Raw genomic sequence first — 16815 nt, 5'->3', positions numbered from 1 at the left:
AGGCAAAAGAAAATCAGAATGCACCATTCAGCTGCTGTTACGCCTCTGTTTGATTTTTATTTTCCCACTGTGTCTGCGCATGCCGTCTGCATTTTACTGTTAAAAGGGAAGCTTTAATTTTCAGTGCCTTGATGAAACATTTAGCTTGAACCAAAACGATGAGATTATCCTGTCTGGGCTGAGATAATACTCTTATCTAACATAATATGTCTTACTCAGCTGTCTCTTTAATTGAAAATGAGAAAAGGAAACGAGATGAAACACTGTGCATGCACATCGCCCTCCTCTGTAGCTCACAGTAACAGAAACCTGCATTCAAATGATCTATGTCCTAAATAACCTGCCACCTCCTTCCACACTACACATATCTCACACTGCTCGTCAGGAAAACCTCTTGTAGTCATTTCAGCTCAGATAAAAGACAGGTGTTGGGGAACAAAGTCAGGCTTTGTTCTCAATTCTCTATGAATTTCATTCTGTGGAAGTAGCACGGATAGAATGCAGAGTAGAGAAATCATCAAGAGACCAGATCAGCATCAGCTGTAGCTGTGTCTTGTGCTACTGTTGTAATGAGCGCCTCATATGAAAAACAAATATAATTCACTGGTTATCATCTAATGTCGATTATTATCCACCTGACAGCGAAGCTGTTGAAGTGGGACATTAAAATAAGACGCACATGCTGTTTGGAGTAAAACTGATACGTGCTAACTCTTCCTTTTATTGTTTACTTAAACCATTTAGATTGTGAGCGATGTGCAGATCTAGCAGAGACCCACTTGAAATCCATTACATGAAGCCGTGGTGGGTATTTCCTCTGGGTGGCAACAATCGTGTTCAGTTTGGATCCAGACTGATGGGCCAGCAGGTCCGTCACACGTATGGTGAGCCAATACTGGATCAATAGTCTAGATAAATGAGGTCAGAGCAGGAAATCCTGGGGGAATTACGCTGATGAATTTGAGAATTTAACAGGTTTTCAGTTTATATTTGAATTCCTGTCAGTGAATACCACCAAATACTACTTTTAGTTTTTGTTTAGCAGTAATTATAATCAATCAATCATCTGATATAGCCTGTAATAACCATTTGCATCATTACACTGATCCACTCACACTGTTATCAATAGTCATGCTCAAATAAAATATTTTACAGGATTCTGGAAATGGACAATGTGCATAACAGTATGTTCTGATGTGTGTGTGTGTGTGTGTGTACTTCTACTCACTAACTAAAGTAACTAAAATGAAATGTGTTTGAATTCAAATGTTTGTTTCTGCAGGGACCAATAAATATTATGGTTTTAATTTATGGCTAATAAATCATTTAAATACTAGTAAACAGTTAATAAGCACATGTGAATTGATGGTTTTATTATTATTATTAACTGTTATTAAATGTATACTTTAGTTCACACAGTCTGGTACTGCTACTTTATTTTAATTTGATTCATGAATAAAGATAAATATTTAGCTCTCAGAGGTGCCATCCTGCACCCTGACACCCCCGGCACAGCCCGTTATGTAACTTCACACTGAATCATCCCCAACTGTTTCAGTCTCAGAGGAAGAAGAGGAGGAAGAGGAGGAGGAGGTTTGTTCCTGTGACGGGATTTATGGTTTGGGGGGTCACGGTGGGCGTCACCTCCACCAGGAATTACTGCTGAGCAGGACTTGGAAGAAAAAAACAAGTTTGCGTGTCTCTGTGATTCACTCGCACACCTCCCATCCCGGTTTCCCCCCGTGCACCCGTTGCGTAACATAAGGCTGCGCGTATGCGTGTGCGTGCGTGTTCGTGCGTGCAGCAGACGGGTTCCTCTCCAGTGCTGCTGCTGCTGCTGCTGCTGTGGAGCATCGGAGGAGGAGGCGGTGGTCTCGTTATTGAGCGGCCCGGCGGTGGAAGTTGCGCTGCAGGGGTGGTGAGCTGCGGCTCGCACAGAAATGCCTCCGGCAGCAGGTTTCCACACTCCAGCGAGCATCAGCAGAGACACACGGAGACCTCGGAGCTGAAGATAAACACTCCTCCTCCTCCTCTTCCTCTCCTTCAGCTCCTTCCTCCCTCTACTCCTCTTCCTCCTCCTCCTCCTCCTCCTCCAGCTGGACGACTCTGAACGCTTCCGGATGCGCTGAAGCGGAGCGGAGTGTGAACGGCGTCTCCCTCCCCTCTGTGCACCCCCCCGGGACACATAAACCGGACCGACACCAGTGTCCCTGGATGGAGAGCGGTGCCTGAAGAAGGGACGGCGGTGGAGTTGGTCTACCCCCCTCCTCCTCCTCCTTCCTCCCCACTGCACCAAAAGAAAAGTCCGGGTAAGAAATGCGTGCTCACTCAGGCCGTTTGGCTCCATCCGACACCCGCCGTGCGCCGCTGCGCTCCCGCACTTCTCTGTGCACTAACATGCGCCACTTGCGTGCGTCTTCCTCTCTCCGCCGGTTCTTTGTTGACATTGAAGGGATGGCAGGCTGCTCTCTTGGACTCGGCGCAGGTTATTTCCTGCTGGAGTGAACAGGAGCCTTCAGTGGCAGCAGGGGTTAAACACTGATAACAAATGTGACAGCGAGCAGCTGAATCTGCTGAACTCCAGCTCAAACTTGGCTTTAAACAGCTTTTTGGTGGCTGCTGTTAATCTTTATGTCTTTGTTAACACTGGGTTGTCTTCAAATCCGGTCTGGAGGATTCAGAGATCTGGTGTAAAGCTCTTTTAGGCTCGCTTCTGATTTTTAGGGATTCATCTCTCAGCGCTGACATCTCCATGTAGTGCTCAGGTTTTTGGAAGCACCTGAATGTAAATAGTGTCTCGTCAAACAGTGAAGTAAAGTTTGTGTCGTCCTATAAATGATGTTGTTAGAATCTAAAGCAGGTCACACGATGGGGGAAATGATTAGAGGGGAATGCTTTGGGATGGCTGCAGCTCATAGTCACAAGGAGACACTTAAGTTTGAGCAGCAGTTCACAGCACGACTCCACCTGTGATCATCCTATAAAATGCAGCAGACGTCGATTCATCCGAGAGGCTGAATGTCTACCAGCAGCAACTCTCAGCGTCCATCTAGTAGTAGAAGTATTTGTTTTCTTATTGCTCCATCTTTAAAAAACAAAGCAGAGCTTGTGTCCTGACAATCTGGGAAGCTTCTTGCTCCAGTGAACAGTTAGAAGATGTGTAGGAGGAGAATTTCTGCCTCTCAAATCGGTGACTTCACTCAGAATCTCAATGAGGAACATTCACTTTGAACTTTTCTCTAAACTCGGATGCCGGAGGATAAAAATTCCATCGTATAAACAAGAGCTGCACCCGGACCTGTCTCTGGCTCTTGCTCTTTGAATGTGTTCCCCACAGCGTCCCCATGATGCTGAAGTGGTTTGGCAGTAGAGCTGCGCATGTGTGTGTCACTGAGACGCTGCCTCTTCGCTGAGCTGAAATACGACCCGCTCAGAATTCAATTCCTCCACCAGCACTCGCAATCATCTCAGCCATTCGTTTAACACCTACTCTCTTTCTCACCGGCTGTCATGGGCTTCCCTGACCTCACACACACACACACACACACACACACACACACACACACACTCACTCACTCAGAGCCATAACACACACCATTTCACTTTACTTCTTGCATCCCTGTCGAATGTTAAAGAAAAGTTTATTACATTAAGAAAGCGCAGTGTTGTGACTGTGCCATTATCAAAATGGGCTTTCCTAACATGGAGCTTCAACTTACACCTTAATGTACCACAGCTATTGTTTCCAGAATAGATCATGTAATGGATTGCCTTATTTTTATGGAGAAGGCCTGTGGTCAGAGCAGTTTGCTGCCAAATGTAGCTACAGCTCAGTTCTGTGGGAGAAGTCGGACGATGAATCATAAAATAAAGGGTTGTAATTTAGTTATATGGCTTTAAATGTTGTCAAAAACATAGAAAAGTGGCTGTTCCTCTTAAAGAACGAGTTTGACATTTTGGTAAATACACTGATTTTTAATAAATAAACATAAACATGCTGATGCAGCTGGAGACACACAGTTTGGCTTTGTCCAAATTAAAGAAAAACACCAGAAGCTCATTAAAAAACGTGTGAATTCTCACTTGAAAAAGTGTTGAGGTGTCATTTGACAATGCATTAAAGGTCCATAGTAATGCCAACAACAATTTCCTCAATAATTTAGTTAATTTAAAGAAACAAAAACAACAGGAAGGAGAGAAAACGTCTTGTATCACTGTCTTATCTGCAGGCGACACACATGCTCCCATCAGCAGTGCACCACTGAACTCCTACCAGAGCTGCCTCCCAGATATTAGTCAGTTACTGAACAATAGAAAATGATTCAGTATAGTTTGTATTTCCACAGTGTTCAATTCTGTAGGCGACTCTAAATATGAAAGTCTGCAGGTTACGTAAGAAAACAAGGTTAAACACACAGAGAAGGATGAAGAGTGAAAGCATAAACGGTGCGTTACTGTCCAGATTCCTTTAGATCTGCCTGCATTTACTCAATACTTAATCAATAAAGCTGTGGCTCGGCTTCAAGTGACTGCTCTTTCCTACTTTGGAGAATTTAGGCTTCCACCCACTTTGACATTACCGAGAGTGAATGGACCTTTTTCCAAAACATTAAGTCGGGTCTGACAGATGCTTTTGCAGCACTAAGTGATTTCCCTGTCCTGTATTAGCCTAATTGTGAGGTTGTTAATCTAATGTGTGGTAGGTATAATGAGTTTGTGGGGCGGTAGGGCAATGTTTACACGTGATTTGGCTTTTTATTCCTAATGTCAAGGCTCCAGACTGAGGCTGCAAGAATACAAAAGTAATGGAAAATCAGTGGCATGGAAAAAGTGGATCCAGGTGTTGGGATGCACTGATCTAATCTTTGAATACCCTGCGTTGAAATGCATCCACACCTGAAACCGTGATCAAACTGATTCTGGATAATCATCATTTATAAGACTAAAAGAAGGGAAAAACATTATTTTACTAAATTAACCTGTAGTAAATTCAACCAAACAAGCAGCACTCTGCCTTTATTCATGTGGTTTGATTGTGTCTGTACAGTTTTAGCCACTCAACATTAACATTTCGGACACGCCGTCGTTTAATGTGGTTTAGAGTGAAGTCAGCAGCTCATCACCAACTGCACAGAGAGCGTTTCTCTGTCTCTGTCAATGAAGGACAGAAAATATTTGTCCTGATGATTTTTGGAGACGAATCAGCTCCAACTCCTGTTGTTTAAGTAGCCCTCGATTGAATGATCAAAGTAGACGGATTGAAAACTGTTCCGAAGTTATGAAGTAGTCTTGCCAAGACAGTTTGAGTTCAGCTTCTGTTGTTTTAACTAATTGGCTTCAGCGTGCTGGTTCCTCTTGCTTCAGCTGGCGCCTCCACTGACATTTAAAAACTGGCGCCAGCTGGTTCGATGCTACTTTAACTTAACTGTACACAAAATGAGCTGTCTAACCCAGAAAGCAAGCTGATGTTTGAGGAGGTGGGACAAAGAGAGAGGACGGGAGAAAGCGACGTGCTGCTTTTCTGCCTGTGCACAGTTGTGTTGGATCACGCAGCGAGGCAGCGAGGCAGTTAATGTGATTATGAGACATTGGGGAGGATTAAAAGCGAAGTCGATTCATCAGTCGTTGGGAGAGCGAGCAAGAAAGAGTCAGAGGAGAGCAGGCTGATAACTAATAAATAATAAATAAAGTTCCAAGTTTCCTTTGTGCGACTCAAGGCTGGTAGAGGTTCAGTAAAATAATTACTAAGGTTTTGCACCTAACTCCTATTACAGAGTATAATACTCCGTCCTTGTTTCAGCGTTGATAGGCGTCGTGATTGTTCACTCTGACATTGCTTTGTGTTGATTTTCCTGTGGCAGTCTCATTACTGTTCTGGAAAATTAAATTTCCCACACCCCGTTCCATTGCATACTTCACATGCCACTTAACGCTCATCGCCGCCTGTTTTTTTTTTTTTTTAAAGCTGACATTGTGACGCGATTCTCATTTCATGCATAGCTTGGTAATTAAAACGTCCCTTAGACAACTGCACTCTGTGGGCACTGGAGGAAGACTCTCCTTTTAGGCTTGATGAGGAATCATATCAGACACTAAATCTCTGCAGCAATGGTGAGATAAGTAGGAAAGTATGTGGGCACGAAGATGACACATCGGTGGGAACAGTTTTATGTAAATGTTCACCTTTCCCTTTCACAGCCATGTGTTAATGAGCTGTCAGCAGAAGAAACGTCTCAAAACCAGTAAAGAAAACAATAATTTTTTGTGACATAAATCACCGACACTGATATATTGTTCAAATGAGACACTGTAGTGAAGGTTGCTGCAGTTCACCGGGTTTCAGCGTAATCACTGCAATTAAAAAACAAAGTGAAAAAGTTCAGCCATGTCCTCTCTTAGTACCGCCCTGTTTTCCTTTTCCTTCCTGTCTCAGCTTATTTGTTTCACAAACTATTTTTAACCTCATCGCATCATCTTCCTCATCACACAGCGTGAGACACTACTGCTTCGATTTCATGTGGTGGATGATGGCAGAGAACATAGGAAACAGAAGAGGTAACAAGGCAGATTCCAATACTCTCTGTTCAAGGCCGAAGGTGGAGCTGACCTGTGCTTCTCTGGTCTTCACATCAATGAATAAGCAATAATGTTTTGTCCTACACTTGTTTGCACATGAACAGACGTTTTATTGCCAATTTAATGTCAAATCCACCTGATGACAGGACGTTAGATCAACCAACTGACTCGCAGGGATTCACAATATGCATGTGCACAATCCTGCTCATGTTTTCTGATTATAATTGCAGTAGTGGTTTCAATGTGTTGCACATCAACACAGGATTTTGGGTGACTTGGTGATACAGCGTACTGAAAAATAGAGTAAAAACATAATGAATAACAATTAAAGTGAGTGAGAAAGCATCAAAATGAGTTCATAAACAAGCAGATAAGAGAACACGAGTGTGGTATGAAACTCAAATTAACTGCAGTGTGTATTTCTATCTCAGGCAGGCCGGACTTCACTGTTGATTCCCGCTGAGACCCACTGAGGCACCACAGCGCCCACGCTGCCTCGTTGTTATTTACTAAATACGTCTTTCTCTCGCACTTGTTCTTTCCCTCCCCATCCTCAGTCCTCCTTCCTTTTTCTATTTTCATTCCTTCCTTTTCCTCTGGACGTCCAATACACGTCACCTCAAGCTGAGCTGAGCGGAGCTGATCTGAGCCGATTCAGGAGGGCGGGTGATCAGAGCTTCCCCCTCCGCCAGAGATTCCCCGTGCTTTGCTAATGGCACATCAGCAGCTGTCGGCGGACCCTGCACTGCGTCAGCCAATTTAATTGGCCTGCATGGCTGTGGTCTGCAAAGCGCTCAGCAGAATTGAGTGAACACCCTCCCAGCACACACGCACACACACACACCCCAACCCCACCTCCAGCCTTTTTCTATATCATTAGTGTAATGCTTCCGTTTCCCTCGAGTGGCTGAGATATGGGGAGTTTCCAAAAAACAGGGGCTGGGGAGGGGAGGAATGAGTCACATACTGACGACCATCTTTTTTTTTTTGCAGAGGAAGAGAGTAGCTCAGGAAGATATTGTTCTCTTTTGTCTCTTACAAAAATCCTTTGTAGAAAGTGCCATGACTGTTGAATTGACTTGTTCGTGTCCCTCTGATCAGATCTGAGGACGCTTTGCAATGTAAACACTGTGTTTTCTTGTTGTTTTGACCTGCTGGGGGGGGGGTGACTTACCGATCACACACCTCAGCAGCTGATTGTTTTCTCCCTTCTGCTTGAAGTAGTGCTTGTAAGTGGGTGTAAGATTGAGATGTTATGTAAAATCATGTCAGTTGTAAAAGGATAAAAAAAGAATAATTTGTTAATTCGTGTGCAGAAGGAATAAAATCCCAAACCTTTTTCCCAGTGATGAACTCATCCTTTGTCGTTGCTCAATCAAAGCCTCTGTATGAAATCTTTGTTTGGATGCTTTTTGCAGGCTGGCTGCAGCACCATGTCCTCGGATCAAAGTGGGGATATATCAAGCTACCATCTAAGTGGTGAGCACACAACGCTCGATTTCACACTTTCCAGCATTTTCCTTGATCTGATCTTTTCTGCATGCTGCACGCCTGACAGCTGGGATTTTATGCACACTGTTCATATTTATATCAGTCATGTTCATTTACATATGCGTCTGTTCTCGTGTCTGTCCGACAGCCGATGTCGCCCTCATGCTCAAACTTTACAACGCCTCTGGTCTTGTGTGTTGCTGAAGACAATCAGTGTTACAAAACATCTGAACTTGCCCTATAATTGTCTTATCTCTGGAGCTGGAAAGTGGCGATAAAGCTGTCAAAGTCCTCCCACTGATGCAATTCATCTTGAGATAGCCAGCTCAGCGCGGGCTCGTAACTCCTGTCCAAAATGCAACATGTGTCTCGCTGACACTTTCAATTTGTCAGATTTAGTTTCAAACTATCACTTAATTTTCATTCAACTTTATTTGTCCTGTCTCACAAAGTCACAACTCGTAAATGACAAGACTTGAAACAGCCTGTTAAGATCCCTGTAGGTCTTCTGATGAAATGGAAGCATAGAAAGGCAGCTTCAAGCACTTGTCTGTTTCAGTGGTGCGTAACCCGCCTGGATGGGAAGCAGGGATCTACCTGGTGGGGTTTTTCGTGCTGCTGGGAGCCGCTGGGCTCAACATCTGGAAGCTGTGGAAGTCCGGGACCTTTCCCAAACCGTCCCCCTTTCCCAACTTTGACTATCGATATCTGCAAGAAAAATATGGAACCTCCTTCTCAGAGGTCAGACAGAAGGTACGTTTACTGCACAGTCGTGCTCTTCAATAAGGTTCAGTGTCAGCGTTTCACAAAATATATAAAACTCTCTAAATGTTGAGGAGTAGGGTTAATCAATCGAGCAGCATGGAGACTTGAGTCTGCAGGTTTTCCTTCAAATCGGACTGTAGCAGCTGGTTTCAAAGCAAACCTTCCTGAGGCTGATGGATTATTATTGTTTGAAATTCACTTTAGTTTGACCTTCAGGCTTCAGTGGCGGCTTAAAAAGGACTATTTCTATTTGGCTATGATAAGTTCTAAGTAATTTCCAGAATCTGGAAACACGGGAAAATTATTACAACAAATGTCAGATCGATTCATTGATGGACTTTTATAAAAGATGTTGACGTGTTTTAAAAGCTCACTCACAACAGGAATACTGGTTGAAACTAGGAAATAGTGAAAAAGTTGTAAAACCCGACTATTCCTCATTTCACCGTCTTAAAATGATTTTATTTTCCTCTTTGAAGAGAGTGGCAGCCAACAACCACCGTCGGACCTCCACCACCTCCAGCCGTAAACCGAGTCTGGCCCTCGGAGACACCCCGGACGGCTTCAGGGACCTGGGCCACCTGGAGCTGATGAGCAGGGAGCTGGATCCAACCGGCGTGGCCCAGCTCAACCGATCAATCTCCACCGACTCGCTCAGCTCCATCTCCTCCATCGCCAATAACTTCGGACACGACTACACAGTCGGCCAGCTGGAGGTGACGCTCGAGTTTGAGCCATCCAGGCATCAGGGTCAGGGCGTGGGACTGCTCCACATCACTCTGCACCAGGGCAAAGACCTGCTGGAGAAGGAGGAGGGAGACTTCCCCAGCTGTTTTATCAGAGTCTCCCTGGGGCCAGAGGAGCTCAATGTGGGAATCACCAGGGTGAGGAAGTGATGCTCTAGCTTTTTGTTCTATTTTAGGTCTAAAACATACAGATGATTTATTGTGGTGAGAAACACTGAATGGAAACACATGAAGATGATGTCAGAAATCTAATTATTGGTTAAATCGCACTATTCACCTGATGGTGGTGCTAAATTACAGTTCAGGGAAACAGTTGTTAACATATTTCAATCTGAACCAAAGTGGTGGACAGAACGACAGACCACACATGAACATATGTGGAGCTGAAAATGACCGATAAACGTTTTAGGAGACATGTTTAAATAGATTCTTTCGTCAAATTAACCGTCCACAGCTCAAAGGATTTGAATTCAGATTAACAAACATGCAGGAACCAACAATTGTCTGGCTAATCGTGTCCCTGTTGTAGAGGGTCTTTGTATGTGTGCATCTCATTTCAAGTGATACAGTAAATGAAAGTGTGATCTTCTCAGATGAGAAAAGAGCAGTTAGACTGTGAGGACTGATGTCAGGTGACGGACTGAGTATAAAAGTCCCTCTTGATGTTGTGGAGGAGCAGTAAGGCTGTAGCTCGTGAAGCTTTCTTACTTACTAGAGACAGCTTTGGCTCTTTTCCACTGCATTTAAGACTTTAGGCCTGGCTGAAGTTTAGACAGAGACAGTGATATGTCCCGTGGGGTTTAGAGGCTCGATCCTGCAGCTTGACACGCCGATCCTTTCCTGTCTGATGGAAGAGCCCGTTTCATTTGCTTGAGTGGAGAGCTCCTGGGAGCGGGATGTAGCCAGGAAGGTTGATAGAAGTTAGTCATAAATTAAATTTGTGACCTACAATAATCTAAAAATCTAAAATGAACTCAGACGTTTGAATGTCTCAGGAGTATTTTTCCAGTCATAATGCATCATTTTTCCTGTTGTTGTTACTTTGTCTTTGAATTCTCCATTAAAACAGTTTAATTACAATCCTGAATTTAATGCAAAGTGACTATTCTGACAGGAAAAGAACACGGCTACATTCCTCCATCTGCTACACCTGCCACTTGCCTTCTGCTCTTAGCTCCACGTTGCCAGAAAACCCACTAATTCCTGGCTGTGAGTCATCGGCACCGTGCCTCATGTGACTCAGGCCTTATTGTACAGTTTGTGCAGCTGACAGGCGCGACGCACACGCTCATCAGGGCTCCCTGTCAGTTGAGCGTGTATTTGTTTTTTATGATGTATTAATGTGTTCAGACTGGATGTAATAATAATGGAAGCAGCCACTGATGCGGCGACTTTAGTGGCTCCCACTTTAATGTCGAGGACCAAAGGAAAATGCTGACATCAGCGCCGCTCGCCCTGATGGTCAAAGCCAGCTCCTCTCTCCTTCTCCGTTTTAATGAGCTTTCTCTCGTCTTCTCCAGCTTTTCTTTGTTGCCTCTGTTTTTTCTTTCCTCCGACGTCCGTCCATCACTCCCTCGCTCTGCCTCTCCTATACTTCCTCCTGCTCATTTTCCCCCTCTTCTCTTTTTCTCCCCGTTTATTTGCTGTCACTGCTCCTTGCTTTTGTTTGGCCTGTAATAATGTGTATGCCTATCTTCTATAGCTCTCACACACAGGCCTCTCTCTCCCTTTATTGTCTCATTTTAACCGCACACATTGCTTTTGTGTTCTTCCAGCCTAACAGTGCAGACAGCCAGCCCCATACTGTGGATGGAGGGCAGGCCTGTGTGCCGTGCTAGCAGACAGATAGATGGATGCTTTTTATGTCGATGTCCATATTTACACAATAGCAGTGCAGCCTTTTCTGTATTCTTTAGGTGTTGGATGTATGATCATGATGCCATTCACCTGTTTTTTATTAGACACAAGCCAAGGTCGGCCTCTGACTTGTAGACTCTGTGCTCAGAATTCACAATAATTTCACGCTACAGAAAGTAGTTTGACTTTTTATCAATGACCTTGCATGGCATCTGTTTTTTTTATTGTTCTGTTCTATTCTCTTCACTTTATTTGTACTTAAGCTGTTCAACATATATTTAGGAGAAGTATTCCTCGCTGTGTTTCACACTTCAAGAACAAACACTGGTGTGAAAAGGCTTTTATTAAATCCACTCTCTCCTGCACAGCTACTAGTTGCCTGGTAACTTCCTTGTAAACGCTCGTCACAGCACATGCTGCAGCATCTGATGCTTTGAAATGATCATTAGCCACTAAGAGAGCGTTGGTCACTGTGGCTGTAGCTCTAGAGTAGTCCTCGTGTGCTCTGCTGCTCCAAACTGCCTTTGGATTGAAGTTGGCACTGTGCAAGCTGTTTAAAGCTGCTAAGACATGAAATTGAACAGTCATTAGTAATCTGGGAAGAAGTGGGAAGAAATGTTGGAGGAAATGTGACAGAGTGGGGAAAGTATCCTCTGTGACCTGGTGCTTTGAATGTACTTCATAAAATATGCTCCCTCTCTGCAGGGTCTTCTACATTTTGTGACATTTTTCCATTAAATCTTCACATTTTGCAGTTTTTGACTGGTGCTACTGTTAAAGAGCCAATTACAAAACATCTTTTTCTCATTTATCCAAATCGTTTGGATGTTATTTCCCCAGATTTTGGGATGTTAAATCCATGCTCCACTGTAATCTGAAACTGTCTAGATCACACTTTGAAGAGCACAGCAGGTGTCACTCATTATCAAAATACAATTATTAAAAAAGCTGGAATCACTGAAACTCTCTGATTGGTTAGAAGTGAGAGCCTTGTTCCTCTGCCAGGCTGTTCTGTACTTTTATTATTTAAGACTGTATCTTCTTATAAATAGAACGGGTTTTGGTCTTTTTGTTTTTCACAGACTCTGAAGCTGAGTGACTCAGGGAAAAGGATGCAGAATGTGACACGTGTTACAGCCTCCACTGCATCTTTTCCTAGAAAGTTGATTTCTTGCCTTTTATTAATCACTCTCTTTGTAAACACACTCCTCTGTGCAGCTGCAGGTGTCTGTAACTTATCTGTCAAAACACACGCACAGAGATCGTCTCCAGCCTGAACAGCTTCAAATGCTGTCTCAAATTCCGCTTATAATCTTTCTATAATCTCATTTCAACCGTCTCCATCTTCCCACAGGTCCAGACAAATGCATTTACCGTGATCTTCGATGAGCGCTTCTCCGTCCCCATGGACTTGTCCACTCTGGACGAGTACAGCCTGCGCTTCGCCGCTTTCGGTATCGATGCTGATGAGAGGAACATCAGTGCAGGGGTGGCAGAGCTCAAGCTGTCAGACCTGGACCTGACTATCAGACCGTTCAATGCCTGGCTCTACCTGCAAGATGTTAATAAGGTGAATGACACTGAAGTCTGATATAAAGATAAAAATACTGAAAAGCTATTGTGTAATATGCTGAAGTTTGGGATGTTAGACACAGTTCCTTATGATATGTACTGTCTCCTACAGACCTGTCTACTGTAAATACTTAGTATGCCTGTAAGCATAGTGGTGCCTGAGTCCCTCTGCTGGACGTTCAGCAAAACTACATGTGAGATTTAAGAAACAAGAATCAAAGTGGAGTTTATTTCCAAAATGATATGCGTAACAGTGTCCATTAGGCCCATGTTAACATCCTTACATATTCAAGTATTCAAGACAAAAAAAAAGTCCTTTTAAATGATTTCAGTGTACTGTAGCATGTGTCAGATCCATGCCCTCTCCGGTGAGCAGACCGGGTGCATGAACCTTCTACCTTTTTTGTGTGTATGCATATTTCCTTGTTCCTTTTCACATTGCTTAATTAACACTTTAATATTAAAACTGAATCACTACATTTTTAAATGGGTCTTAATTGAACTAATTTAACAGGTTATTACACTTAATAATCCGGTACGTCTGCTCATCTCTTCTCATTTTAAAATTAATTTCCTGCTTTCATATTTCCTATTCCATTCACTTATTGCTTTCATTTAAATTAATTTAATCTAATTGAAAAATGTCTTAGCAGTGTAGCATGGAAATATCTAATCACCGTAGTGGCAGCGCCGGTTGGTCAGACTCCTGCCACAGCATAGTAGCAGGATATTTGTTTTATTACGAAAATATCATCAACATATTATAAAAAAGTTCTCTCTGTCAAAGCATCACCGACAGTACGTACATGTAATGTTATATGAGATGCTGCTGTCTCTGCTTTGACTCCGCAGGCTGTGGATGCAGTCGGGGAGATCCTGTTGTCTCTCAGCTACTTGCCGACAGCAGAGCGTCTCACTGTGGTTGTGGCCAAGTGCAAGAACCTGGTGTGGACCAACGGCAAAAACACCGCAGGTCAGGGACACTGGGTCGCTTGTTTACTGAATGTGAATGGATGTGACTGACTGACTTAATAATATCAGACTCTTAACACTGTGTTGGAAAAGGTCACCATCCACAGAGTGAATAGTATGTGCAAGACTTTGCCTCTGATTGATTGAATGTTTCATGACTTTTTACGACTCTCTAATGATGGGTTTGAGAGCCCTGAGCTGCTGCTGTGATCTCGTTCAATCCTTCTCATTATCAGATCCGTTTGTCAAAGTTTATCTCCTGCAAGACGGCAGGAAGATCAGCAAAAAGAAGACTTCCACCAAAAGGGACGACACAAACCCGATCTTCAATGAAGCGATGATATTCTCTGTGCCGTCCATCGTCCTGCAGGTGACACTTCTTCAAGGCCCAAACGCTTTGATCTCTAAAGCACATTTAGGTCAAAGAAAAAGATAAGAGAGATAAACCAGGGTAACAAAGAATATAATAAACCTGCATTAATAAGTAATAAATCAGCAGTACTTGAAAGAGTATGGTCACATAAAAGTACGCAGTAACGTATTTTTAAAATCATTTTATATTATATTAATAATGACAGTTCTAACCACTACACCACTGTGCAGTTCACTATAAACTATTCTTAGTGTATAATATATTCATACCCAATGTCACAGAGACTGACAGGCCGATATGAACCATCCCTAGAACTAAAAATCATTATATCAACATAACTAACATGATGTTTTCCTGCAGTGTAAAATACCTTTTAAATGCTTGAATCAGTCTATAAAACACTTCTAAAGCCCCAGGAAGCCGTAGCTCCTCTGGCTATTTAGAACAGTAATAAAATTAAAAGTGTGTAAAAGGTGATGAAGTTAAAGTGCCCAAAGCAATAAAACTAGCAAGGCTGTTATTACACGTGTTCATCGAGCTGATTCCATAAAGATCTGGATGAACTACGCTGTAAACAAGATGCTGAGTCATGCTTACATAGCAGGTTGTGTAACCGTGCTGTCGCTGTTTGCAGGAGCTCTCCCTGAGGGTCACAGTGGCCGAGGCCACCGATGATGGTCGGGGTGAGAACCTGGGTCACGTGATCATCGGCCCTGAGGCCAGCGGAATGGGGATCACCCACTGGAACCAGATGCTGGCCACTCTGAGGAAGCCTGTGTCCATGTGGCATCCTCTGCGCAGGATCTAGTCCACTCTGCCCTCGTACATACCCGATCTATTTCAAGTAAACACTTCACCATCTTTGCAACTCGGCCCTCGTTTGGCGACGTTCTCTAATCTGTTACACTGTTTTAATGAGATAAGTGTGGTCCTGTACTATGTGTCGCTCTGGCTCTGGTGCAGGAAGGAGTCCGTGACACAAATGATCCAAATCACCCACACAGCTTTAAGTCACGTTAGAATTCTGTTGTCTCTAAATTAACAACGTGTTCTTACATGTGTGGATTTTTCTTCCATTCTGTAAAGTTTATATCAGAAATCTGAAGCCCAGCTTTGGAGGACGTAACCAACCCCTCCCTCTGCATGGTGCCCACTCTGGTTGTAGCCTGTTATAGCTGTCTAGAGAACGACCGGCTGGACGAAGGGGTGAAACTGCTTCTCTTTCAGGAACACACTCATTTGTCTTTTCAAACCATTCACTGATTGATTTTGTAGCAGTTTTACAGTCAAATCCAGTTTGCTCTATTTGCTTGTGTGTTTTGGCAACAGTGAGACTGAGAATAATGGAGGAGTCGGTTTGTGCAGTAATTATTGTGCTTTTGAAAGAAAAAAAAATCCAGGTATTCTTATCCAGGTGAAATAATTGTCATTTGTAGCAGTTGTTACAGGGTGGTCAAATCAGCTGTAATCAGCAGATAAATATCATGTGACATTGTTCTGATTTACCATGATTAATGCAATACAAGTTGCATAAGCATATTTGAAAGTGTAAATACGGTATCACGTTCTTCTCACTAGCATTTATTTTCTCTATATTCTGGGAGCAAACCATGTTTTTCATAATATTACACTTTAATAAATATTAAACTCCAGGTTCATTTGTACCATACTCTAATTAACTTCAATATTGTTGCTCATTATTATTAGAATTGTTATTTAAACACCTCTGGGAATTGAACTTGTGATGTAAAATGTACTAACCACTTTAAATGATTTTGCTTTATGTTAGAGGAAACACCTTGATATTCTGCATTAATCTGTAGTTCTTTTTTTTTGCCAGGCACTTGTCACACTTACACCAACCGGAGCCGCTCTGCAACTCGAGGTGTTTAATATAATAGCTGTTCTTATTTTTTCAGTCAAGATGAAGATAATGTGACAAGAGTCTCGTAAATGTCAGAATGTCAAGGTGGCTTTTTAATCCGTCCGAGATATTCTCTACGACATTGTGCAATAGTGCTGTTTCGTTGTAATTTTGAATGTGAACTATTATGTAAAATATCTGCTAACTCTAAGAGAATCATCAGCCTTATGCATTGTTGTAACTTCTATTTTTATTTATCAAGCAGAACTTACTCTACATTTTGGTCAGATGCTGACCACATTCCTCACTTCACTTTGAAGATCAGTCAAAAAAATAACACACCAACGAAGGGTCATATAGTAGACAATATTTCCTACTGTGCCAAATAATGAAGCAATATTTTCATTTAATATCAGCATTTGCATTCAATTCAACAAAGCTGTAGCCTACATTTGATCATGCATGAAGTTATTTAGCACTTGATGTGAATGTGCCTCAAGAATACAGTGTATTGTGTGAATGCTGTTTGAAATAAAAGCAATTCAACAGTAACAGTTCAACCACTTGTTTATTTTGTGGGTTGTGACCTGGAGTTGCAG

At 42.8% G+C, this 16815-nt stretch overlaps 1 protein-coding gene and 1 long non-coding RNA gene across 3 annotated transcripts; one reads left to right on the top strand and one right to left on the bottom strand.

The window, feature by feature from the left end:
- Nucleotides 1-1847: 1847 nt before the first annotated feature.
- Nucleotides 1848-16535, top strand: syt12 (synaptotagmin XII). Its single transcript, XM_026366052.1, has 8 exons — nt 1848-2309; nt 7995-8055; nt 8627-8820; nt 9312-9716; nt 12790-13005; nt 13860-13980; nt 14216-14349; nt 14987-16535. Exons 2-8 carry the CDS (start codon nt 8010-8012, stop codon nt 15158-15160), a joined length of 1290 nt encoding a protein of 429 aa, XP_026221837.1. The 5' UTR covers nt 1848-2309; nt 7995-8009; the 3' UTR covers nt 15161-16535.
- LOC113166120 lies at nt 11627-15036 on the bottom strand. Of its 2 annotated transcripts, none has more exons than XR_003299149.1 (5): nt 14950-15036; nt 14299-14383; nt 13814-13949; nt 12810-12987; nt 11627-11998 (listed from the first exon to the last, which is right to left on the bottom strand). It is a non-coding gene; the product is annotated as an uncharacterized LOC113166120 (long non-coding RNA). The 2 variants fall into 2 exon arrangements; XR_003299150.1 differs by having other exon boundaries at nt 11627-11995.
- Nucleotides 16536-16815: the final 280 nt, after the last annotated feature.

The sequence above is a fragment of the Anabas testudineus genome, chromosome 6, assembly GCF_900324465.2.
Source record: "Anabas testudineus chromosome 6, fAnaTes1.2, whole genome shotgun sequence".
NCBI lineage: Eukaryota > Metazoa > Chordata > Actinopteri > Anabantiformes > Anabantidae > Anabas > Anabas testudineus.
Note: the sequence above shows the minus strand (reverse complement) of the source record. Positions and strands in the feature narration are given on the sequence as shown.

Coding starts and splice junctions, on each gene's coding strand:
- syt12 (XM_026366052.1), top strand. CDS start 8,010: ATGTCCTCGGATCAAAGTGGGGATATATCAAGCTACCATCTAAGTG. Junction 13,006..13,859: donor ACCTGCAAGATGTTAATAAG/GTGAATGACACT, acceptor TTGACTCCGCAG/GCTGTGGATGCAGTCGGGGA. Junction 14,350..14,986: donor TGCCGTCCATCGTCCTGCAG/GTGACACTTCTT, acceptor CGCTGTTTGCAG/GAGCTCTCCCTGAGGGTCAC.